This window comes from Neopelma chrysocephalum, unplaced genomic scaffold, assembly GCF_003984885.1.
Source record: "Neopelma chrysocephalum unplaced genomic scaffold, ASM398488v2 Primary Assembly neopelma1_104, whole genome shotgun sequence".
Lineage (NCBI taxonomy): Eukaryota > Metazoa > Chordata > Aves > Passeriformes > Pipridae > Neopelma > Neopelma chrysocephalum.
Window position 1 is genome coordinate 893,606 of NW_020897768.1, and position 27,303 is coordinate 920,908.

Consider the following 27,303-nt stretch of genomic DNA (forward strand, 5'->3'; position numbering starts at 1 on the left):
AAACTTGCTCTGTTAGTTTCTCTGGAAAGCACATGAGAACTGAACGGGGACGAAGTGCCAGATTCCGCGGAAAACAGCGAAGTACCCCCCCTGAGCGGGACGCAGCCCGGCCCCGCGGCGGCGGGCGGAGTGTGAGGCGCGGGTGTGGCGGGGCGGGCGGGGCGCTGTGCCCGGCGCGGGGCTGAAGGGGCGGCGCCGCTCCCGCACCTGCCACCGGCGCGACCCGCGGGGCTGCACGGCCCGGCCGGCCATGGCCGCGCTCCTCGGCCTCGGTAAGTGCAGGGGGCGGGAGGGGACCCCAACCCCGCCGGGACCTGAGCCTCCCCATAGCTCCTCTCCGTGGGTTCCCCTTTCGGCTCCATCCCCTCTCCTGCTCCCGGGGAGCCTCCCAGAGACTTGTCAGGGTTCGCACCGGCTTGGGCAGGGTCCGGCAGCCTGGCCCCGGGGAGCGCCTCTGCAGCAGGGGTGAGGTAAGGCACGGCAGGGCGGCGGTGAGGAGCCGAACCGGTGAGGAGACCCACAGATGGGACGCCTTGTCTGAGTAAACAGCCACTTGTTTGCTGACTGGAGAGCGCTGGGTGCTGGCAGTGCTACACAGAGGGTTGCTGACACTTCCTTTGGGTTTGAGTGGAGAAACAGGGAAAATCAGCAAAGCTGGGTCAGAAGGATTTGGTAGAAGAGAATACAATGAGACAAGTATATTTTTATTTCTGGTGGGGTTTTTTTTTGTTGTTGTTATTATTTATTTATTTATTTCTAGTATTCTCCCTCTTCTCAAAACCCCAATATTGTAAACTTGTATTCCACTGTCAAAAATATTTTGCGTGTAGTTCTTCCCAAGCTCTTGTTAAAGTAAAATTGTCCTTTATTGCTTTTCAACTATATTCAAAGTATACTCAGCTATAGTTTGCCATTCTCCTTTCGAGCTAGCTATCTTACTGGTCTTGCCATTGGATAGAAACCACAGCTTTGTTTGATATTATTCATTATTACCTGCCAGAGAATAATTCTGCAGTTGCAGAATTGGGAAATTTAATTCCTCCGTTCCTCAGTTCCCAATCTGCAAAATGCAGGTGCTAAAATGTTCTTTTTTTCTCCCCTTTTCACTTTAGACACCAAATTCTACAGAACATGGAATCTTTACACCTACACAATGAAACAATAGTCACTTGCATAAAAATACAGACATCTGAAGAAATTGAAATATATGTGTCTTCTTGTCAAAATGGGTCCCTGTAAAAGTTTTAGCTACTAAGATGCCCTGAACTCTTCTAAGCAGGAAACAGTCAGTATTCCAAACACTAGAGTAAATAACTAAAGTGAATTACTAAAGTGATAACTGTAAATTTAAGCAATTGTAAGCTATAGGGCACTGGATTCTAAAATCATATAGGACAATGTTTCATGTATACCTCGGACAGTGCACCCCGCTGTACTGCTAGGGAAACAAATGACACATCCATAATACATCATTAGACCTAGCGAAGCCCTTTCTTAGACTGAATTACCTTCAATCATCGATTATGCTACTCAGCTGTTTATTTTGCAAAAGCATATCCTTGTTTTTGTGGGCACAGTTTCCAGGTGGGTTTGAAATAAGCAACAGTCTTAAATAATCCTTAAAAAGGAGCAGGTGCTGCTAGTTAGCTGCTCAGTCAGTCCTACTTTGAGTATCCATTTTCAGCCACTGCTCTTCGAAAGCTGTTGGAACAGGAGGGAGACAGCACAGAATCTTTGTGCTGTGAATCCTAATCAGATGTGTAAATCTTCTATTGTGTCAGTACCTACAAAATAGGCAAATGGTCATCCAGCAAAGTACTCTTTCTTAATAAGTTCCTGGGTTTGTAATTTTGTATTGTCTTATATAGAGAGTCATTTTCACCCGATAAGTATTTGACACGTTTTTTCTTCTGTCATCTGAATAAATAGTGAGTAATTTCACAGTTAGACTTTTTGGAGACAGTCGCAGAACTAAAATGTTGTCTTAATCAGCCGAAATTGTTCCTATGGATGGGCCAGTTGCCCATTCTTCAATGTCAAGAGGCAGGAGCTATTTCTATCAGTCGGTTTTCAAGGTTGACATACAGACACAGCCTAAAAGAGTCAGGCTGGAAGTCACTGAAATCATCACCAGTCTTGCATAGATCTGAGAATTGGCAGGAATATGCACAACTGAGGAAGGATTAGCACCGGCTATAATAAGCACATATGGCCTCTTCTTTGGCTCGTAGGGACACTAGTTGCTGTTGTACCTGTCAATTATAAAGTATTAAATGTTGCTTTATATTTATCAACATGCATCCAGAAAGTGTTCCCTACAGCAGCACTATTATATCGCTGATAAATATCATTTCCAGAAGGGATGTCATCACCTCTAAACAGTACTGGCTCTTTAAGATTATTTAGATGAATATTTTATCCGTAATTTCTTACTCTAAAATGTATCATTGGAAAAATATAATTTCTCCCAGTAGGGTCTGGACAAGTCTTGAAGGAATATTTCATGCCTCTTGCACATGATGTTTAAGGGATTAAACACTGCTGGAAACTATTCAAATTCCATATGAATTTACCTAAACATGAGGGGAGGGGGAAAGAACACTTGATCTGGGAGATGCTGTATCCTTCAACAACTAAGGAAAACACATCATATGTTTAACAGCTAGTTTGATAAAGCCTGAAATCAGTGTCTGAAACTTAATGTTATAGAAAATAAAGACACATGCTTACAAATTAGAAGTTGTGTTACCATGGGAATGTTGATGAAACCCCAGGTGATTTTTCTTTTCTTTAATTTTTTACTGATAAGTCACAGGTGGTGCTGCTTTAAAATTTTTTACCTTGAAACCTCCATCAGTCCTCAGTTTCAGAACTCTTATGCAATTAAAAGGCTCAGTGCCCTCAGGGAAGCAGATAAAGACATAAATTGGGGGGATGCTTTCAAGAAATAATGAATCTGTGAAGTAAAAACAAAGAGAGTGAAGAGTACTTTATTATGAAATAAAATTGCATTTATTATCTAACAGTTGTGTACCTGTCAAATCTTTCACATAGTTTATTCATAGGAATTCCAGTATAGTCTAGCTTGGTGAGATTTCATGCAAATAAAATGCTGTTTCGTCTGAATTTTATACTGTTTTTCTTTCTGTAATTTATTATGGATCTCAGAACTGCAGTAATTTCTATATGTCTGTGCACTGATATCATATATAGCTATGGTTGATGTTATGATACTGGGGTAAAACAATGCAAAATATGCCACACTGCAACTTCAAAAATTTAAATTTAATTTTCCAGTTGCAAAACTGAGGAAAAGATTTCTTCTGTTAAAAAGTAACGCGACAGAAAACTTGAATCCATAGATAAACTACAGTAAATTATATTTTTATAATCTATAAAAAGGGAAAAAGTGTAAAGGAAAAAGGTCAGTACAATATCTACTGTATTAACTATATAACACTGTGTTCTGTTTTTACAGTTTTGTTCATGTATTTCACATGTATATCTACTGTCCAGACTGCTGACTGTCTGCATTTGAGGGAGCAATGTATAAATGCTGCAAATGGATGTGAGAGTGTCTGGAATGTTGTTGAAGATGCCTGCAATATTTCAGGTAATTCTTTATGATGTACGCATCTTTATTTTGAGTTGTTGTATCATACATATTCATAGTTTATCACAGTATTGCTGTGGTAACTGAATGAATTAATGAGATTTCAAAGAGAAAATTACAGCAAAAGACAGACAACTTCTGAAATCCTTGACAATGGCCAATGCTATTTTTAGTAACAGTCATATTGTCCTTTCAATAAGGTGATAAATGAAATTTCTGGACTATGAACAAAGTCAGAGTCTGAACCAAGTCAAGAAGTCTAAATTCAGCAAAAATTATACTCTTAAGGGATCCAGTTAAACAAAGCCAGTATGCAGCTGGAAAAAAGTTCCAACTTTGTTTTACATAATTTAGAAGAGTTGATCTGCCCCCTACCCGGAGGTGTTCAAGGCCAGGGTGGATGGGGCTTTGAGTAACCTGGTCTAATGGCAGGTATCCCTGCCCATGGCAGGCAGGTTGGAACGAGATAATCTTTAAGGTCCTTTCCAACCTAAACTGTTCTGTGATTCTATAATCTCACACAATACCCAAAACAATATAGTAGTTACTTAGAATAATTCTTAAATATTGCACTAGAATAAGAAACAAATCAAATAAAGAAAGCCTCAAAGGAAGTTGTGTTTTAGGGAGGCACACTGTAATTCTTCAATGAATAGTACTACGTGTCACAGTAATTCACTTGCAGGGGGTGATAGTATGATAAAGTGCAGGTTACAACATGGCTAAGCCTCCTTGAATTGTTAAACAGATTCTCACATAAATGAGGGCAGAAAATCAGTCTCTTTCTGTTTATTGCACTTCCAATATCTGATGCTTTATTTCCAAATAAACTATGTTTTAAGTAGGGAAAGACCAGGTATTATAAACTCATCCAAGTCTCTATGGTTGTTCAGATGAAACTGTTCCTTTCTCCAAATGACTGTTATCTTCTTGAACAATTCTTGGCTATCATTTACCACCTCTCTCTTCCTTTAAATCCATCCAAGACCTTGCTGTTAAATGTTAAGTGTTCATCTTCCAGGTGCTGTGAATATGGAAGGGAGAAGAAGAGTTGCGCTGTAGTCTGATAGTGTCGTTAGACCAAGCTAGTAATGACACCTTTTTTGACTGATACATGTCAAGGGCTTTGATTTGCTGCTACATTGCTACATCAGCACTAGCAAATGATAAGGGCCAGGGACTCTTTTCTGACTGAATTCACCTGTCATGGGCAGCATGTAGAGGCATCTGTATCTCCATGGAAACCTCCCTTCTGCTTATAATGACATTATTTGAACAGAACCAGCAATGTCGTGATGCCATAATCTGTTCTGAGCCTCAGCTGCAGCAGAGTTGACAGTGGGAATGCCCCTCTCTCTGTCTTGATGTCAGGACCCGATCCCACGTTTGGTTTGTGAGGGAAGCCAGGCAGCAGAAGTTGCTTGGCTTCATGGTCAATAAGCCATTGCTGAAACATTCACCTGTAGTGTAATCTACCTGAGTGCCTCTATCTGTCTGATTTGTTGCATAGATTTGATGGCCCAAATGTCCCAAGGCAATATTTAAAATAATTAAAACAGAAAATTCTCTGAGAGGTCCTTCTTAGTGTGTCTTTTTCCAGATACTTTTATCTGCAAAGCAGATAAGTATCTGAATACTTCTAAGAATAGATGGACTAAATGAAAAATACATAATAACATAACAGTTACAACAGTCCCCAAAGAAAATTAGTTTCAGCCCAGGTTCTATTGGGCTCTTAAATATTTTATGTGAAGTGAAACAGTTTCAAAAGATATGGTGGCTGTTTGGAAAAAAAAAAAAAAGTATTGGAATATGCAGTACTTTCAGTCTCAGGTGACCTAAAGATGAGCTCTCTAGAACCAGACCTCTTCCCCAAATCACAAGAAGTTGTACTTGCTTCTCTCACATCATTGACAAAGTCAGTAGCACCAAGACTACTTGACATAAAGATCAGGTTCTGTGCTGTAGCCTATTAATGATTATACCCTGCAACCACATGAAGTGGACCAGCATGGTTACTTCTGTGATCTCCGCTTTGGATGTACTGCATTGTCCCATAATATACTGTTTATCTTACTTATCATCCTATATATTTATTCTCTGATATTAAAGGTATTTCTAACTCGGCCAGAGGAACCATACAGAAATAAATTCTTCTTGTGATTGCTTGTTTGGTTTTGCATCTGCAGTCTTCAACTGCAGTTCCCACTGAGATGACTGAAGAGCTGACTATGCAAGAACAGAGATTATCACTGGAAGTGTCAGCTTCTACTCTGTCATGCTTCTGTCTGTGGTCCCATGTACATGAATTATGTACCTATAAATAAATCTAATTATGGATAATGGTTGCCGAACATTAGGTTAAGTGGGCATTTTTTTTGGAAATGCCTTGGAAGCATATCTGTAAGATAAAATGTATTACCTAGAACTAATCACAGGTAAACCAACAATAATTGAAAATCAGCAATAAAATACTCTCTGCTGTTCATCACAGCTCAATCAATACAGTGTACACACAGACCAATACTGATAATAGGTTATTTCTACACAGTTTTCAAGAAGTCAGGCAAGGGAACCCCATAAATCTGATGTGCTTCCTGGTTCTGTCTATGCCTTTTGTATGTTCATAGCCCCACAACCTTCCCCTCATCCCTGATTGTCAGGTGCTGTGACTCAGCTCACAGCACATGGGGCCATTCTGAACACAGGCCTGTGCCTGACTTCTGATCATGACATGTTAGTGTCGTGAACACAGGTGAGCTAAGTGAGGCTGGGGTGCTGTATAAGATATACTGGGGTTTGTGGGTTTTATTCTTCTACCTCTATTCACCTCCACCCTTTCAGTGTCCTTGGGATCTTGAAGAAGAAAGTCATAAATTTTGTCAATAAGCTAATTTTTACCCAAGCTCCTCCTGATCTTTGTTGTTCTTTTTCTACCCATGAAATTTATTCTCCTGAAATTCTTCTATTATCCCTTACTCACTTGATAAAACATTGAGGAGAATATCTGCCCACCTTCTTGAGCCTCCATAGTTCCCATGTCACCACATTATTTCCACCCTAGTTTCTTGGTCAGGGAGTATTCTATGTCTGTGACCTTCAGTAGACCTTCTGATCTCCTTGGCTACTGAAAGTGTGAGGTCTAAGGGTCAGGGTCATGCTCTACTTCTGCAAATGCAGGAGGCAAGTTGAAGATGTGGCTGGAGAGATACAGGCAAGCCCAGGCAGCATCACCACCTCCTTTGCTTATACAAGGGGTGAAGTGGGAACAGAGGCTGGGAACTGCAGCTCTTGCTGGCCTGTGACATTCCCCTGTAGCAGTGCATTTTTTGATACACCCCCAAACCCTCCTTAGCAACAGCAACTGGAGAAAGGGCAGTGCAGACACTGTTTGAAAAAGGGGTGGCAGGATGTGGACGTGCGTTCTGGAATAGCTGATTGTCGATCCTTCAGGCGCAGGCAAAATGCAGTTTCCTCTTGGAGAACTTTGCCTAGATTGCTTTCCACTGCTATTTGTAACAACAGCATATAAATGATGTTAAAACTCTAATCACATTAAATCTTGCCCATGGTGGTAGTGGCACATGGCTTCTCACTTTTCAGTTTTACTGGAGTGCACACTCTCTGCTGCTCCAGGCTAGTGGGGCAGCAGCAAGGCAGGAAGCCAGACAGCAGCATTCACAGGGCAGATAAAATAGCCGAAGTGCTCGGTAGATTAAAATTGATCCTGATGCTGCCCTGTGATCTGGTTGGATGTCATGAACCACATACTCCTTGTCTGACATATTGCAAGACCCTAACTATCTATGAGGTGGAGAGAGCAAGTGTATTGGTTTGGGTGCCTGCTTACCTGTTTTGACAAGGTAGATCATGACTTTAACAAAATAAAACTTTCTTAAATGATATTAAACTGCTTCTTATGTAACATTCTTAAGTAATGTGTAACTTTCTTAATAATAAAATAATTTGAAAAACTTTTAGCTCATAAAATGGAGAGTTGATTGATTTACCTTTGTACACAAACTAGTATATGCTCTTTGTTACACATACAAGGAAAATATGACCTGACAGCCTGTGTGAGTGTCTTTGTCATTGAGTCCAAGTGCACACACAAGTAATGGGCTTAAAACTGGGCTGGTAAGCTAGGGCTTCTGCATATTTTTTTTATGTTAACTTCTCCTTTATTTTTATTATAAAAAAAACCTAAAAATCAGAATATTCTTGGACTAATTTAAATTTGTTATCATTCTCAGACAATGAAGTGGTTCTGTAGAGTAGCTGTCCAAGAGTCTATCCAAATGGCATTTGTAGGCTATCCTGACATGAGTGAGAGAATCTGACTTAGTGCTGACATCTCCTCAGCCTGGGGTTAGCATCACCATTATCGCAGGACTAGGTCTGCCACCTGTGTCCTCTCCCTCGCACTCTGTTACGTGGCAGTGCCTTAGCCTGCACTGTGAATTCCTATCCCTATACCAGACACCTCATTTCTATACAGGACCAAGATGAGTCTCTCAGGGCCTCAGTTCAGGATGTGCCCCTCCACTCCTTTGCACCTTTTCAATTTGGTCTCTGTGCCTCATCTACTTAGAATAAAAGGTATGAGTTAAAGGTTTTATGTACCTTGTAAATGAGAACAGATATTCTGGCAATGGGTCAGATGAAATAAAAGAAGGGAATGTTGTACTCGCAACTTTATTATATTACTCTGAATATTATTTAAAATTTGTAAATTATGACAGGTTTTCAAACAAAATTAAGTGCAAGCCATCTTCTGTTGGCAAAGCATATTATTTTTGTGCTTCAATTGAATTGTTTTATGTAAACATATTACTTAAGCGCTCATAAACATTAACAACATTATAATTTTAATGGTGAGTTCTAGGTAATAAGTGCAAGGCAGAAGACACTGTTGGATGTAATAGAATCATCCACGTCCTGGCTGATGAATACCCAGAATTTAAAAACTGTGTCTGCACTACAGACAATATCTGTAGCATCGCAACTTTACTTGGGAAACAGTGCAGCATTAATAAAGGTAACTAAATGTAAAGTTTTAATTATGAAGACCAAACTGAGTAATTTTGTAACCCCCATTTTAACTGGATTCAAATTTCTTTACATATTTCTCAAATCTGAGAATTCCTCTGCCAAATTAGTTTTGTCTTTTCTATGATATTCACACTCTCTATGAAAGAAATGCCATATCTGCTTTAAAATAAACAAACCCAATAAAATGTATGTGATAAATTCAAAGAGTTTCTAAGGCTCTTGCTCAATCCACTGGAAAGCAAGAGTGAAAACACAGTGTGTGTTAAGGGCTACTCATTGCCCAAGGAGGTTTGAGCACCATTGGATTTAGGTTATATGTAGAGAGACAGATCCAGCCACCTTATGAATGGGAGTGTGAGGAAATGGGGATGCACAGTAGTGCAGTTGTGTCACATTGTGTTGCCGGAGCACCTTCACTACATCTGGGTAAGGTTACTGGATCTAGGAAACATAGTCACCACCTTCATAAAGCTGTACATAATATATAAAATGCATCTTTTAAAATTTCTGTTGTAATCAATGGGCCCAGCTCCTCTCAGTTCATTTTATTATTCTGAGAACTCTTACCCCTTCAGAAAGCCTGTCTCTGTAATTGAGAATTACTGGGTGGACGAAGAAATTGCAGTTTGTGATCCGGTATCTCCTGGCATAATGATTAGCAAAGCTGACACAAGAGAGCCAAAATCAGCCAGTGAATGAGAGTCTTGAAAGTGAGCTCCAAAGTTGATTCCTGGCACTGATCCATTACTCCCTGCTGGCATCAAACAGCATACATCAAATAGTAGTAGAATATATGGCTTTATTGCGGGGGAAATAATATCCTAATCTGTTACTCCTTTCCCCAAACAAGAAGGATGGGTATCTAAAACCTGACATTGATGTCATTGGAGCAGTTGCTTTTGCTTCTAGCAAAATGAAGTAATTTTATATTTTTTTGCTGATTGAGATGACATTTCTCACTAGCACAGAAAAAGAGTTCATATGGAGTTACACTAGTGTTGAGTTTGCCTACAAAGGATAGCATATGGTGTTGGTAGGTACTTGCATGAGTAATTCTCCCTGTCTAACTTAAATTACTATTTCAGGTAATGAATGAACCATCTGCTGGCATTGTGATTTTCTCTTTACAAATTATGCATTGGATTAAGATGATAATCCATGATATGTCCAATCTGTAGGTAGTTAAAATTATGTGAAATGTATCCCTTTATATGCAGTAATTTCAGTGAAGATTTCTTTTACTACTGTTTTGCAGCTGAATTGTTAAAGGGGACTGTACTATATAGATGACAGCACGCAGTAAGCATGAGGAAGATTCATTAGTCTGCAAGACTCTGAAATTATTACGTGTTTACATACAGCTCAGAATGAAACTAGGGCTGTTTCATTCATTGTATTGCATTAAGACAATTATCCTTTTCCTGTGTTTTGTGCTGACCTGTGATGATGCTCCATCTTCCATTTGATTTATATCTCTGTTTGTACCTATTTGTACAGAATATTTGGAGTCTTTCTCCAGATCAGGCACTGAACTGAGTTTTAGGCAGCACAGAAACCCCAAAGACGAAAGGCACTCAGAAGAATTGGAGAATGATTGCCGTATTGCAAAACAACGCTGTCGAGAGGACCCTTCCTGCTTTGCCCTGTACAGGAGCTTCCAGAGAGCATGCCAGGCAGATGCAGCAAAGTGCAAGTTTCCAATGGTCAACCAGGAGTGTTTGTCAGCATGGAAAGAACTGATGAAAACAGTGCTGGGACAGTGCAAGTGCTCAGAGCCACTTCAGATGAGATGCATTAAAATATGGAAGGGAATATTTAACAACCGTTGTTTACAATACTCTCAAGAGAGCCAAGCTTCAGCACCCAGTGGACATGATGAGGACAGTGATGATGATGACTATAATGCTGATGTTGATGATGAGAAGAATCTGGTCACTGACACAGGTTAGTGTTATTCCAACAGTCTGAATGCTTTCATACATAACAGTAGTGTCCACAGTCAGTGAAAAAGGTTTTCTTAATCATTTGCACTTTAACATTGAAAATGAGTTCATTTTAAAAGGCCTGTTTATAAATGAACTCACAATATGATAGAAAAATCATAGCCTGAGTGCAAATACTTCTGTCCTTCCGTATGTTAATTTGATACAACCTGATCCAAATCAGTCCATTTTAGCTTTTCTCTATGACTAGAAACAGTATAAAACCATTAACAATAATTTTCTAATAGCAAAAATTGTCTGCTTGCCTTGACTTTAGGTCATGACAAGCAGCTGGTTCAACTTGAAAACTAGTCCACTGATGAACACATTAAGGCCTCCAGCTTTTATTTATTCACAAGAAATCTGACTTTATAATGCAGTGAGAAGCTCTAAAAAACTCTTCATGAGTTCACAGGTTCTATAATTATGTAAAGAATGTTATCAGCAGCCTTTGATAAACTGTGCTTTGATCCCAGAACTTATGAATATATGTAATAGAGGGTTTAGAATTTGTTAATGGGTTCTACTCAGTGAAACTAATTTGTTTTATACTTGTTAATTTTTACTACTGGCACTATGCAAGCAAGACAGACAATACTTTAAAGTTGAAAAGCTAAGATGAGACATGATTTATCACTTATGCCTGTATCTGTGTCTTTTTCTTCTAGACAATATTAGTATGGAAACCAAATTACAATGGGGTTTATCTGCTCTCTTGAAACAAGGTAAGTCTGAATTTACTTATGAATCCTAATAAATAATTTTTGTTCTGTTTTCAGATAGTGTACAATGTACCTTGAGATTGAAACTAATACTTTTCATTCAAATGAATGAGCAGGGAGTCAACAGATCCAACATATTTTCAGTTAAGCCACTGAGTAGATAAAAACTCAAAAACACCAGGTAATAATCGTGATCTTGTTAAATTTACAGAGGCAAATCTTATCCCATAAACATTTTAGGGGCAGAATTTTTTCAATATTTTTGGAAGGTTTACAGTACAGTCTAGAAATATCTAACTTTGAAAGCACAAAAATGCTGTTTATATTCTCTTCTTCATTACTTATTACATAGCCTAGCATAACAAGCAGTTTCAGGAGGGTTGCTTATGAGGGCCAAGCAGTGGAAGAGAGAAGTATGAAGATTACACAGTAGGCTTAAAAGAAGCATTGCTGGAAGAGCTGGGTCAGAATTTTTGGGAGTCAGACTTGTTTTTACTGGGAATGTTGCAGACAGGGTGACTACCGGTCATCACTTGAGAAAAATTTTCTTGTGATTTCATTTTAAAACTGTTATTCTTTTTAGTGTACACAACAAATAGAACCTGTTTGGATGTGAACAGGGAGTGCGTTGAAGATGAAGTATGTAACAAACAGTTGTCCCTGTACCTTAAAGTTTGCTCAGTAAATAAGAAGTGCAACATGGAAGAATGTCAAGCAGCCCTAAGGTTCTTCTATCAAAACATGCCTTTCGAAGTTGCTCAAATGATGATATTTTGTGATTGTATCCAGCATGATGAATCCTGCCACAGAGCCAAAGAACTACTCCATGGCAAGCCCTGTGCAGTTACTGCAGTTCAAGCCCCATCGTGCCTGAATGTAATCCATATGTGTGAAGAGAATGAATTGTGCAGGTTAGTAGTAGAAGTATTTTGCACAGTAAGGTGCTTTTGAATAATGATTTGGTCAAATTGTTTTTATATATATATGCTTTATATCTCATCTATAACAAAATTATTTTCTGCACTGAATCTGCTGTGTTTGACATCTTCACAGATGTTTGCATCAACTGTGGTAATTCCAGAAGTAATTTCACAAGTTAACTGAAAAGATTAATTTTCAGAAAGGTCTGGAATCTGGCGTGGGTTTTTCTTCCTCCTGTATCATGACACGTAACACCATTTCTGCTGGACAAACAATACTGTTGCATATTTTCATTACCACTTTCTTCAGATAACACCTGCCCATCTGCACCTTTGCTCTCTAGCAGTTTGCCCAAGTGGTGCAGCAGACCAGATAAAGTTTGTTTGGTTAATTATCTTTTCAAGCGCAGAGTCTGACCCTTTGTACCCAACAGCCGTACAACCAACTTGGCCTGTTCAGAAAACTTTTGTCTTACTCCCTTTGTCTCCAGCATACCGATTCTTGCAAAAAGCTGGCCTGAAACATGCACAGACCACCAAACTTATGAAGAATAATACCCTTTCAAGATTTTATTTTAAGTTTAAAAAACATGCAACAGGATTAACCCATATTTTTAGTTCTACTTAATTGCCACCATTTGTGGATGGTCAATTGGCCCACTTTGATTTTCAATCTAGTTACTGGTTCCCTTGTGAATTAGACGTGAATTTTAGTGCAAAGCTGTGTTCAAATTAACCTTCAGTCAGCATACCAGGAGGCCAAAAGATGATTTTGGTTTTGTACAGATTGTTTAGGTTGATGTCAATGGGAATTACCTTGTTTTATGTCAAAAGAGTTGGGCTACAAATGTATGTCCGTACCTATGTAAATATGTAATATCATAATTGAAAATTTCTGAAGTCCCCATAATTTTGGGAACATTAATGTTTCCTGGCACTGACAATAAGTGCATATAATTAGCAATTAGTCTATTAATTATGGCTAGGCATATCTGTAAATCAGGAGATGAATAAAAATAATTCCTTAGAACAGAGGTGGCATCTGCTTTGAAAGCTTTGCTTGTGTAATGAAAACATTTACAGAAATTTCCTAGCCAGTATTGTAGCAGTTCATGGTTTTCCATGTGACTTCCTTATAGCCATTACACAATATCAACAGCAAATTAATAACCCAATTTTATGATTAAGGAAAAATATTTTAATATCTTAATGTACAATATACAAGAATTTACCTTTATCATCCCCTAACATTTAATGTAAGTACTAATTTGTTTCTAATTAATAGCTACAGATTTCTTAATTATTTAATAATAGATGTTTTCTACTGTCATATACAGTGCATTAAAGGCCAATTTTATTCCATCCTAAGAGCAAATAAACTGAAGATTATTGATTATTGATCTGGGAAACAAGTTATTTCTTCTTGTAATTTATCTCCACTATCAATCAATCTAAGTTCAGTTGAATTACGTTGAATTCAGTTGAATTTCCTGAGCCTTGGATATTTTGTATTTTGTTAGCATTCAGGGGGACATAGGATGTAGACATAGAATGTAGATTATTTAATGTAAAATAAGTTGAGTGTTCATTCTTCCTTCACACTGCCCAACAAACTGGTCCACTAGAACAGCACCTGGTGTGGTTTCATTGTGATGACTGGTCTAATTCCTCTATAGGCATTTTTCCTCTGAGTATCAGAGACTGTTGGAATTCACACCATGTTTTGCTGGGGAAATCTCCACAGGTGCTGATTAGAAGAGCAGTTGCTTTTTCTCAAAATCAGAGCAGAAATTAGGCTAGCTATCACCGAATATTGCAATTTTTTAAGGCTTAAGTGGTAACTTGGAAATACACTCTATTTAAGTGGTGATCCTTAAATGTCTTTTGAAATTACAATTTTTACAGTGTCATTGTATACTACTTTTCTTCTTTTTTTTTTTCCCACCAGGAAAAAATACACATCTTTTCGGTCAAAGTGTTGGAGACACGTGACAAAAAAATGCTATGATGATGAAGCTTGTCTTGAAACTTTAATCAAGGATGACATGCCCTGTTCTGCAAATGCTGATTGCAAAGCAGCCTACATTAGCAACTGGGGCACAATGCTGCACATGGAGTGTACCTGCCAGAATCTGCCTCCTGTGGAGCAGTCTTTGTGCAAGCTCTTCCATCACATGCTTCACAGCAAATCCTGCTTCACTGAGTTACGTGAGTAACACAAAAAACCTCTAGGAATAATTATTTTTAAAGAGTATTAAGATGCTGGCTTTCACCAGATCTTTACTATATCTTTGATACCACTGATTTCAGCAAGATTTATAGCTGCAGCTCTTTTTAAAAAAAATCCAAAGCCTTCCTGTCATTGGCTTAATGTTGTACTTTGGTACACTGTTTTTTACAAATAATGAGGTAGGATGTTGGTTTTCTTTCTTTTTATCTTGGAGTCTAAATATTAGTCTACCTTATGCTTATTTAGCAATAGACTTCATTCCACAGAAAATACTTCAATTATTTAAATAGGACTTTATATAGGAATGGAGGCTTTAGGATTTGGTCTTCTCTAAAAACACTGGGCTTAACTCAGATGAAATGTATGCACTTTCTCAGAACCAGTATCACCTTTTATGTGCTAAATAAATCAGCTACTTATTTTTGTTAAATATAAAGGTCCTTGCCAAGTCTTTAGTTAAGAGATAATTGCTAATGCAATAAATGGCATTGGGAACAAATATTAATGTTTTAGTCTGAATCAGGAGTGTGCCTTTAAAGCAAAGCTCCTGTTTGTCCCCACTCTTAGTGTCATGGGTCACTCCTGGTGTGGTTCTACATCACAGGGTGGTTTTCCTGGATCCCTGCAGCCTAAAACCAAACCTGAGGGTTCATCTGCCACCTCTGCGATGCTCCAGCTACATCCAGATGTCTGGTCCATTGACCAGATCAAAGATCAGAATATCCTCTTCTCAAATCTCTGATCTATTACACTAGCTATTTTGCTATATAAATCCTCTTAGGATATATTACTTGCTAGTGCATCATACCCTATGCCAGTCATCTTCTACATGTAATTATATATATTCTCAAACTAGCTTGGGAGAGGTAACTATATCTAAATATTACAATGAAAAGCAATGGCTTTTTCATAGTTCTATCTGATGGACTGTCTTTTGAAAACATATATTAATTGTGTGCATTCATTTCACTGAAGGAATTAGCTGCTTTTTTAATTCTAGTGACCAAAATGTTACCACTGATAAGAGTGTAATTTTCTTTCTTGTCACTCAAGTCTATCCAGAAATTATGATAAAGTTGCTGAAACACTGCCCTTAATTTAGTTAATCATTACTCAAACTCAGACTCTGAGAAAATATTAAAAATCGTATAACAACTCCCCTGAAAAAGCAGAGGACACACTTAGATTAGAGACTACTGGCAGTGATTTTGCTTTAGAATGTTACTTGTTTGTTTGCTTTACAGCTGAATTTAATGGTCCAAATGAGTGAAGACGTTGTTGTATTAGTTATTTCTTTACCTACAAAACAAAAAATATGATCCTTATGTCAAAATAATCAAATAATTGCTCATGAGCTTTGCCATTCCCTGAAGCAGCCTCAGGATAAAATGATTTGAGGTTATTTGTGATTGAAACTTTCCTAACATAATTGAGATTGAAGAACAGAAGCTTACATGCTCATGTGGTGTAACAATTTCCTGGTAGTTAAACAAAACTCGTTTAGGGAAACAGGACCTTGGGCTGAGTAAAGGGTCGGTAGCTACTCTACACTTGCAGGTTATTGTGAATCTTGCTGCCTTTTTTTTCTAGGTGTCTAGTTGTAATGCAGCTAAACTGATGATGGTGATGTCTATGGGTTTTATTATAAGGCACAATTTTAATGCCATTATCTGCAAGGCAGCTCAGAGACATGGAGTGACTACTCTGTTGCAGAGCTCACCCATCCCTGTCTGCTAACTCATTCATCTGGCCTGAGCATGAACTTTGGATGACTTTCACTCTTACAGTGGCGGTGATTTTTAACACTGAAGTCTTTCTGAATAGGCAAATACCCAGGACTAGGAAAAGGGATCCTTACCTCTAAAACTGGTGTGAACAGACCCACAAGTGGTGTTTACACCATCTCATCTTCCTACTCTTGTATGGCACTGCCTTTGCTATGAGCAGATGCTCTCGGGGCTGTGCTTACAGGATTACATTTGCTGCAGACTCAGTAAAAGGCAAGAATTGTGACTGGCTGCTATATGAGGCAGAAGCACAGTGTAGATCAGTGCCAATGTAGGATTGGTGTCACAATAGGAATATGTAAAAATATAAGTGAGAGAAAGCAAAAATTGAAGCTTCCAAAATATTTTAACTCTGGGTTGTACTTTGCAGTACAATTTACTTTGTAAATTGCAGGTAGGTTTATCTATTTTTATTTGGACAATGTTCCAGGCTGAAAACGTGAGCTTTTCTTATATTGTTTTCATTCCTAAAGGGAATAAAAATTTCTCAGTTTAGAGTTCATGTGAGTGACCATGCATAGTCTTGTATGGTTTAGCCTCATGCTCTGTAAACTGTTCTACTTAGGTAAACCCTCTATTTTTCATTTCAACAGAAGATGCATATTTTCAGATACATTCATGAAATTATGCCCACTACGAGAATAGGCCTTTGTGAAAAAATTTATTGATGTCTGTCAACTCAGTTGGAGAATAAACTCTGCGGTTTGGAAGTTATTTCTAAGTACAACCCATTTCTCATCATTTTTATATTGGTTTGATGGGCCCAGTTCTTCTGGTGGGCCTATTTTTAAAATAGTTTATGTGAAAAGAGAACTTAAGCTGTTTTGTAGCAGAGAATATTTTCAAAGTGTGCTTGTCCCCCATAAGACAAACTACATGGGAGGTTTAACTGAGATGGGAAAGGAAAAACTGTTATGCGCTCATTCAACTTGTTCATTGAGTATCAGTAAACAGTATTTTTTAAAACTCTCTTTACAAATTCTGTGGTGGTTATCAAAATATCAAACTGCAATAGTCACCTAAATTATTTTCTTTAAGCAATATTTTGAATGGGTAATTTCTTTCCAATATTCAGGTCAAATTTCCATTCAGAAGAATGGTTTTGTCTGGGTAAATACAGAAATGCCAGGGAAGAAGCCTTCCGGAGCACAGCTCCATTCTTCTGCAATTAGTGGTGAGTTTGGGCAAGTCACTCCATGATTTCCATAGAAGTACTCTTGAAATATCCCTCATGTATGATAGAAAAGAGTAATGGTTGGGTCCCTTGGGTGGGTTCAGGCAAGTGAGCTCGACCTTTTCCTGTCCCGTTCAACCTGGATAGCTCCCTACTTGTTTGGCTTAGCTTATATAACCACAAGATAAAGTTAATGAGACTGAACCAATTTCTCTGATAAGTGGTTTTGAAATAGATGTCTCACAATCACTATATTATAATTGGGGAAAATTAAGCTATTAAACCTTCCAGAGCCTGACTCTCTGTACAGTCATTAGAGAGTAGTAGTCATAATGTGTAATACAAATTATTAGCTTTGATGTCACAACTACTTTTCTCTCTCTTGACTTTTTGTAGTAGTTATAACAACAAAATTAGGAACCTACAGTAAGTGGTCTGAAAAGGGGCTTGTGTTACGCTTCATCAGGCTTTACCTTCTCATACTAAAAAAGGACACACAATTGCGGATCATGATATCCCATGGGCTGAAGAGCTATCTCTGCTTTTATTTCAATGCATTTACAGTAAGCAATTAAGCAACATAAAGTTAAAGGATACTGAATTATTATATAAATTTTCTCATTGTTGAAATAATATTATTTTATATTTTCTTTTGAGGGACCCAGTTACAGAGTGAGAACACTAAAGAGCTTAATGCACAAATATCGACTCTAATGAGAATGACCTGTTCTACCTTGTGGAGGACAGATTATAATACTCCAGACATTACTAAAAATTAGTTTCCAGAACAGGTCATACAGAACACTTTAAACAGTGAAAAAAATAATTCAGTCTCTGGATGTAGGGACTTCTGTCCTCTCCATCCTTCAACTATTGCTGAAGTGGGCAACCTGGGAATGGGTTCCCCATAGACTAAGGGAATGGGATTCCTGAGACTTGTATATAATAATAATGAATAATTAAGCATTTGGCTGTAGTGTTGGCATTAAAACTACTTAAGAATCACACATGTCATCCAAGTGCTCTGTGTAGCCAGAGAAGAAAGTCAGGGACCCTCAAAAGAAGATTAATCCAATATTTTCGGACTGCATTTTCTGGAAGCATTGACTTCTTTTTGCCAAGTAGAGAGGGAGTCTGAATCTCTCGCTGGAATGAGACTCTAGTGGTTAAATAATGCAAGTCATAATACAAGAAATCCTGCTCTAAGTAAGAAAATGCAAAATGCAAGATATTTCACCCCTGTGACTAGTTCTAACTGCAGACCCTTTCAGTGGGTAAAATGTATTATACATTTCCCTCTGGGATTCAGATAAATATTTGCAAAAAAAGCAGCCTGCACCCAGTTAATTCTCTTCCCACTGAAGTCTGAATTCTTTCCAAAAACCTTTCCTTGATGTCTTAACAGAACTTTGGATGGCCTTAGAAAAATAAAAGTAAAGCTGACCAGCCTAAACTACACAATAAAATATTCCTTCTATTGGAGCTGTCATGTACTAGATGGGAACTCTCTAAGCCATAAAAGTCTCATAGGAAGCCAGGCAAGGAGAACAATTTGATTCAGGATATCTACCTGATGATGAAAACCACATTGCAAATTGTTTCATACATCCCACAGCCAAAAATCCAACTCAGTATCCTAGATTCATTTGCTGGTAAATGTGCATTACTCAATGGTAAATGGTAAATGTGCAAAGGAAGTTATCATCTTCAAAAAATATTTATCTTTAATGAAATCAAATCCCAAGAAAAATCTCAGGGTGCAGAGGCAAAACAGTTAAATTGTCAAATATGGCCTTTTGTGTGTGTGAAGGCTTTTGAAGATATTTGCTTCTTGGCTATTTTCTGCTTGGAAAGCAGAAGATGCAATCTGCTGATGTCACTACAATAAAATATCAGAAGAAGCCTTTACTTAGTTGAAAGATCATTGAAAGATACAAGATACTCTTTCACCAGTTGAAATGAATGACCATCTACAGATGACCATGCTCAGAAGAAACTCAATATTTCTTCAGCTTTTTCTTAATTTTGTTCTTCAAAAAATAGCTTACTGTTCAAAAAAACAGTAAGATTTCCCAATTCTACTCAGCAGCATTGCGAATCATCCCATTGGGTAAGACTGCTTTAATAAAAGGAGTCTTTCATAAAAAACAATAAATCTGAACATATATACATATATCCAAATATATTTGCAAATAAATAGAACTGCAGTAGTTGAAAAAATATTATTCTAGCTTTTGGTGTAAAAAAATTGTGTAAAAATTGTGTAAAAATCTTGACTGGATCTAAACACATGCCCATTCTCAGGGGAGAACAGGCCAACACAGTCATCTGTGGGCTGATAAAACTCTGTTAACAAGATGTGATATGGGCAGAGGCATGACCGTATAAAAGTTAAAGAGACTTCTGCTGTAAGCTTAGTTGGGGCCAGAATTTTGTGTCATTTTGGAAACATTATACAAAAATCATTCAATTTTTGGAAAAAAACCTGATAAATCAAAATTTCTCAAAACTTCAAAGATATTGCCTATCTAATTATGCATTTTCAGGCTGCTTTTGACTTTATCCCATGCAAATTATCTCCATGACTTTACAGATCCACATAATTTAAAAGATTGCTTCGCACACTTTAATTTGAAAAATTAAAGTGTGTGAAGATAAGCATTTACATTCGTCAGCACAGAGCTTTGGTGCTAAGTTAGGGGTTTTTTTATGGAAGAGAAAGCAAGAAATACAGAATATTTATCCTGTTCTTGTGAGATACAATAAAATTGGGCTTGACCCAAAACTGTTGAAATTAATCTCATTTTGTCATAAATTGTAGTGTTATATATTTTCTGCTGAGGAGTTGTGCTGTGCTGATTATCTAGATAAACAAGTAATTGGCAGAGTTTATCTATAATTATACCAGCTGCTGTGGGAACTGAGATTAGTTCAGCTCCAGTGATTTTAATTTGTAAGGTATGAAACATTGTCCATCTGACTGTTTTTTAAATGTAGAAAAACGCCTGTGACAAGCTGTGGGTAGCCAAGAAACATCTGAGCACAAGCTGGCATGATGGTTTGATGAATATGCACTGTGTATACAGAAGCAGGTAGATTTACAATAGAGTGTAATCCCACTAATTGTTCCAGCTGTTGACCCACAGTTACCCTCTACCAAGCCTCATGACTGGAAATGTCCGTGTGTCTGTGTAGGCAGCTCCAGCTGGTGCTTCAGTAGTACCAACAGCCCCAGTCGTGGTGTCCCTGAGGACATCATGCAGACACGGGGGCCCTGCTATAGACCTGCCATGAGGTGAGAAGGCCCAAGAGTGTCTCATGACTACAGGCCACCTCCACGGCACAGAGCAGCGACCCCGGCACCTCACAGCCCCATGGAAACACCAGCTATCCACTTGTGACTCTACATACCAGTAGCTTAACTGCAAAGAATATATAAAATGCAGAATTAGCTTTTCAGCCACAAAGTTTTGCCTTCTCCTGGCCTCACAAATTTCCTTCCTTCTCTGCAGGTCTGAGAAAATACATGCTTTCTACCATGATCTCATCACTAACATCCTTCTTTTGTTCCCAACAGAACTTTATCAACATCTCTTTTACCAGCAATTCACCAAAACCACAGCATTTTTTAAGATTTTGACAAAAAAGAATAGAAAAATTTTATTTCATTTGATCATTTGAGTGGTTTTTTAATCAAAATGAAACACCTCTCACAAATTTTTAAGAAAAAATCACAGTGTTTCAGTGAAAAGTTATTAGCCCATTTTTAACTACCCATGACTGTTATTCCTAAAAACTGGTAAGGTATAATGATTTTCCTAGCATTGTGGTAAGTGATGTACTTTAAAAACTTCTTTTTGCCTAAAATATGTGTGAAATTCACTTCCACTTCAAAAAAGTAGGAAACTGTTACTCCTACAACTGGTCCTGCACTTGGAAAAAGGTTTTAAAAATGACTGTGTGTAAAATTAAGATTCAGAAACTGAAAAAAATGCCTGCAAATTACTCTTTTGCAAAAAGTCGTTATCTTAAAAGAAATGTTGTAACTTGAGAGGTGGGCCAACTGCTGATCTGGTTTTTAATATATGTTTTTAGCAATCCTGCTCTGAGACAAAGGTGGACCTCACACCTCCTTCTTCAAAAATTTACCATATTAAACATCTCAGTAGGTTTCTGGATTAAATGGTATGTTCATTCTGTGCAACTTGTGATGGTTCAATCATTGCTTTAATTTTTGTTGTATTGGAAAACTTGAATTTGGAATAGTTTTTTGAGAAAAAGTGAGCACCATCGTACCATAAAAGCCAGGCAAATCCAACCCCCTGTTCAACTCCTTGTTTGCCCCGCTGTAGAATAAATATTCACTCTCTTAGTGGAGCTGCTCCAGCATCCAAACAGCCTGTGTTTGTATTACACTGTATGCTACATCTGCTGCATTTATGTAGTGTATACAGAAATGTCTCGTTTAGGGTTTGTGTGTGCATATGCACAAACAACACACAAGACATATAATAACTGATAACTTATTCAGAGACCAGAATTTGGCCTTCTCACAGCTAAGTGACCCAGTGATGAGGCCAGGAATCCATTTCTTCTTCAGTGAATGCTTCACCAGCTATGTAAGGTGGAGCAACTTGGGAACAGCTAAGGCTCTCTGCAATTGAGTTTCTATGTAAATAAAACTTATTTGATTGTATAAACGTGACAGAATCAGTGCAACAGGAAAGTCACAGAAAGGTCTCATGGTTTATGCTTGTGGCTCTGCATTTATGCCCTCTTGTCAAGTCGTCTAACCTCCACACCTCTCCATACCATGTCCAGGGCTTGCATTACACTCTCAACTGAAATATTTCCTTCAGAATATTTGATCAAAACTGATGGATTCATTCCTTCAGGAAAAATAAGTTTATCCTCATTTGGAAAACAAAAGTTGAAAAAGCTCCCAGTTTTTCAACAGCTGGAATTTTTAGCACATAAGCAACCTAAGTGACTTTTTGGTGAGAAACCTAAGAGAAAGAGGAAACTCCATGGGAATGGGGCCCAGAAACACAGTTTAAATCTAAATCCCATTTTACATTAATTTGATTCTAGATCAAGTATTGCTGCACACTGTAATTACTGTAATATGTGAAAAAGGAAAAGAAGGCTAGAAGGCAAGTAGGAGCCAGGTCTGCTCTGATACACAGAAAAAAATTAACATTTTAAAATGAATAGAGAGAATACTCTAAAACACAAATCAGAGTAACAAGCTGTTCCCCTGGAGCAGAGTAAAAGTTAGTGCTATACCTGTGAAGTGCTATTGGAGCTGAAGTCTGAAAATTGCTTTGTACCAACTGGTGAAGGAAGAGTTATTCCTACCATTGACATACCATTTTAGGTGTTTTCCCTCCTTTTAATTACTTATGTCAAAATTGATAGCTATTTTAGCTTACATATGTATGCATTCCAGTTCAGATCTCAAATCTGATTCTTATGACTGAGAAAGTAAACACTTCATGTCTGTTTTTTTTTTTTACTTTTAGGTGAAACAGTCTACATTATTGCCTACTCCTCCTGCATAGCTCTCATACTAGGAATAGTCCTGTTGACTCTCCTCAACATCAGGTAATTTGATAGGGATATTAATCACGGGTCCTAGGAAATTGGAAAAGCAGAAAATAAAATGTTTTGACTTGGTTAAGAGGTAGACACTGCATTTGTCTTTAAAAACAGTCCAGCACGTCCCAGTGATGGAAAGAACTGACATTGTGGGTGTCAGCAGGGAAGAGTGAAATACGATGCGTATCTACAATGCCCTCCATTCATGCAGAGATCCCAGGCTTTTGGAGGTTTCATTTCCTGTCCCATGGTAGGGGAAGGTGAAATCTGAATTCAGAAATTCTGTGAGGCTACCTTCCCAGCCCCATAGCAGGCAGCAGTAATGCAAAAAGGAAATGAGAATATTCAGGATTATAACATATTTAGAAACCAAACCATGAATGCTGCTATTGTAGTTAATATTCTTGCCAAATGCCATTTTTGCTGATAGGATTCCGTGAACAACACCCATCATCCCCACCATCCTCCACTCCCACCCCCTGCCCCATATGAGAAACTGTCCACACACCAATGCTTGGTAAGAAAACAGAAATGTGCATTCACTTAGTTAAATGAATATGGCCTTTTCTTAAATGACACATTTTCTTGGACCAAATTAAATGGCCAGATTTCAAGAATTACACTGTCAGATGACAGGTAACAGAACATGATGTAGCAGGAGCTATATATAGTGGAAGGGATATTGAGTCAAATTTCATTATTAAATTCAGAGGCAGATCAAAGAGGAATAATGTAGAAAAATGCAGAAGGCAAATCAAAAATATATGGGAACAGAGACTTTCTCTTTAGGTTTGCAGTTACAGGAATATCAGCATATAAATAAAACTCAGATTTAAAGAATACAGAGGATGGAAGAAAGAACAGTGCATTAGTAACAATGAAGCAAATTATTTTTTACCACAGTGTTCATCATAAAAAGAGGGGAATTTTGCCACTGATTTCAATTAAGCCAAAGTTCAAACCAAAAGCTGTACAGTTTATTGTTGAATACATGCACATTCTTTGTTTTCAGAGCCTGCAGAACAAAATATGAGTCAAGAAGTCTCTTGCCAGACCATTCTTTTGAAACATTTATGGCCTATTATAAAAGTCACAGATGAACTACTCTGTTGCTTATGCTTTTTAAGGCTATTCTTGAAAGGCAGCCTGTACAGATGCGATAATAAAATATATATTAGAAAAACTACTATAAATTACGGAATTTTGTAGTTAGGAATACAAAATATTTTTATATTTATTAGCTCATATAAAACCTTTCACAAGCCAAAAGAAAAAAAAAGGTAGAAGTGTGCTCTCTCTTATTTGCGTGGATTCACAGATCTGTCCTGAGCTGCACATTTCCTATATTTTTAGATGCACATGGCAGTGGTATAAATGCTGTATCAGCAGTGGCAGTCTTTGAAGCCCACCCTTCTGATCTCAACTCATCTGGAAAAAAGGAAAAAAATCAAGTCAAAAACATTTTAGAGAGCTGATAAAGAGCACATATGTGATAGGTTTGTACACTAGGCTCCCAGGTACCAAGTACCTGATGTGGTATTTGTAAGGCAGCAGTCACAGGTAGGCTGCCTGTAATTCGATGGTGGAGCACTTGGGGGCTAGGAGAAGATCAGGATTACAACCCCTTTCAGATCTAAAATGACTGGACTACTGCTTTGACCACAGAATGCTGTTGCTGGAACTGGTTTTAATTTCTCCTCCAATATGCTTCTAAAAGAATTGAGTGAGGTTTGCCACGTTTGGAAAGCATTTTGTGGTCTGAATGCCCAGTGGAGAGAGCCACTTGCTTGGGGCTGAAGTGCCTGCTTCTCAAGAGAGAAGCTATGACCCATCTCATTATCTGTGTTTCCTATTCGTATCCTCTAGGAAAGACCCGAAGTGCCTTATTCTCCCCTTGCACTGTACTGGGAGTCATGGTCCCTAACACACCATGCTGGATCCCGCTTCCTGGCTATGGGCTCTGGACTTCTCTCTGTAGCTGAGTTGTTTAGCTAGATATAAGCTTCTATTTGTTACCAATGAGTGGTCTTTGTCAAATCTTGATAACAATCTGGTTGTGGTGAGCACAGGATAATGCGCTGGCATTTCTTATTCCACTGTTATCAATGAGAAGCACATGTATTGTCTTGTTATAATAGCATCTGATTAATTAATTTTATTTTGAATGTGATTTATTTTAATTTTGTTTGAATTATCACTAAATTTAACTCAGCTCCAGTTTTGACTATGACAGATGACTGATCTAGGGCTAGAAATTTATGTGATCAGAAAAGCAGGGATCTCTAATCTTCAATGCAACTTTTGCTTCTTACTTTGGTAGCTTGTGAAATGATTAGTGTGAGAGCAAAATCTTAAGTGTGCGGTTCTGTTGGGGAGAGGTTTAGAAATTTTTAACAATTATTAAAATATGCATTTTCCCTGTCTTTATCATCTGCATAAACCAAAAAAACTTGTTCTTGTTTTGCAGTCAAATGTTTTGTCATTACTAAATCAGCATTTGGACAAAAATACAGAAACAGAAAAATGCAGTTATTTTGTTAATTAAAAAGATCTCCTTTGGCAGTCCAGCAATTTGCAGCAATTAGCTCACCTCCCAACATCTAGGTATTTTAAAGTGGTATATTCATATTCTTCATCTTAAAACTGTGAAGTAGAAAAAGTTCAAACTGAAAATACTGTTGAGAATATGTTCTCATCAGTGTTGGGTAAAAACATTTCTTTATGTAGGAAATGTACTTATAACATGAACCTTGTGCTGGTTTTCAGTCTGACTTCTAAAAACAATGATGCAATGCTGAAGCCTCCATGTCACAAAATTTGAAGAGAGCCATTTAAATACAGATGTAACTAAACTTTAGTCAACAACAAAAAAATCTCATTCTTAGAAACTTTTTGTTTTCTAATTATCTTATATTTAGACACTAGAATTCCAACTCATATATGTGCTTAGACACACTCACACTCACAAACAAATATGTAAAACATATTTCAAACTGAGGGTAAGTATGTGAGTTACTCTGAAAGACAGCAAGATATTTAGTGGCTGTTGTGTTGCTTCTGTGATTTTACAGGCTCTCTTCATTAGAGATTAATTACATGCTTAATGGAAAAAGTACATTTCCTCCATTATGCATGCAAAAAGTATTATTGTGATTTATATTTTCTAGTGATACTGCATTCTGTGAATTGTATCTAGGTGTTAGTTATTAAATAAAGGAATTTCTGCTGGGATGATCTGTATTCAGGTGATCATGATTAGACCTACTTCATGAACAGTTTTGTGATCATAGAATCATAGAATTGTTTAGTTTGGAAAAGACCTTTAAGATCTTTGAATCCAATCATGATGGAAGAAAAAGCAGTATTTTTGTAAGAGCTTCATCATTAAAAATGTTTCCCCTGAAATATGACATCTTCCCAAATGAAGAAAATTAAGTCTCATTGATGACTTGGAATTCCCAGGACACAGGGTCATTTTGGGTAAGGATGTGGCATTTATCCCCCTTCCATTGGAGCTAGGACTTTGCGAAGTGAAGACATGAAGATTGATAGGGCTAGAGGGAGAGAGCATAAATTTTTGCCTTACACCACTGTCATTTGAAAGGGGGAATACTGGGTTTGTATTTTCTTTGAGATTGTTTATGTATTTTATCTAAAGATTGTTCTGAATTAATTGTGGAGAGTTTTTGAGACAAGTACACAGGAATAGCTCTTTTTTATGCAGTATTAAAGCTACAAGGCTGTAAAGTCCAAGTCTCCACTTTTCCTGTCTTGCCACAGTGAGTCTTGAATTCTTCAAAAGCAAGATTTTTCCTTGGCCATTCTCACCTGTTTGTGTGGTGAGAGAATGAGCTGCTTGGACAGATAGACGTGAGCTTGACCTTTTCAGGCTGTTGTGGCAATTGCATCCAGGTACTCTGCATTAGATGTCAGATCAAGCTAGTAACACAGAAGATGGATGGAAGCAGCATCAACATGGTCCCCAAAATGGTGCCATAAAACATAGAACACCATTCAGTTCTCTTAACAGTTACTGCGGGTGTCTTTCCACCAGGGAAAATACAAACCATTGCATTCAAACTAGTGAAGATAACTAACTGCAGCTCATGCTGAGGCACTTCAATAGTAGCACGAGGTAGAGAATTTTGCTGTTGACTTTGCCAAGAAATCTCCCTGATCAACATGTTGATGTTTCAGACCACATGCTGAAGTCATTCGGTCTCCC

At 37.9% G+C, this 27,303-nt stretch overlaps 1 protein-coding gene across 4 annotated transcripts; it reads left to right on the top strand.

Moving 5' to 3' along the window:
- Window positions 1–221: 221 nt before the first annotated feature.
- Window positions 222–26,378, top strand: GFRAL (GDNF family receptor alpha like). Of its 4 annotated transcripts, none has more exons than XM_027696060.1 (9): window positions 222–272; window positions 3,479–3,613; window positions 10,163–10,609; window positions 11,316–11,372; window positions 11,953–12,280; window positions 14,238–14,497; window positions 17,382–17,480; window positions 23,003–23,084; window positions 24,945–26,378. In XM_027696060.1, exons 1-9 carry the CDS (start codon window positions 251–253, stop codon window positions 25,000–25,002), a joined length of 1,488 nt encoding a protein of 495 aa, XP_027551861.1. In that variant the 5' UTR covers window positions 222–250; the 3' UTR covers window positions 25,003–26,378. The 4 variants fall into 4 exon arrangements, with proteins under 4 accessions (XP_027551861.1, XP_027551862.1, XP_027551860.1 ...); XM_027696061.1 differs by lacking the exon at window positions 24,945–26,378 and adding an exon at window positions 24,432–24,517; XM_027696059.1 differs by lacking the exon at window positions 24,945–26,378 and adding an exon at window positions 24,091–24,217.
- The last annotated feature ends 925 nt before the right edge of the window (window positions 26,379–27,303 follow it).

Coding starts and splice junctions, on each gene's coding strand:
- GFRAL (XM_027696059.1), top strand. CDS start 251: ATGGCCGCGCTCCTCGGCCTCG. Junction 273..3,478: donor GGCCGCGCTCCTCGGCCTCG/GTAAGTGCAGGG, acceptor CTGTTTTTACAG/TTTTGTTCATGTATTTCACA. Junction 10,610..11,315: donor GAATCTGGTCACTGACACAG/GTTAGTGTTATT, acceptor TTTTTCTTCTAG/ACAATATTAGTATGGAAACC.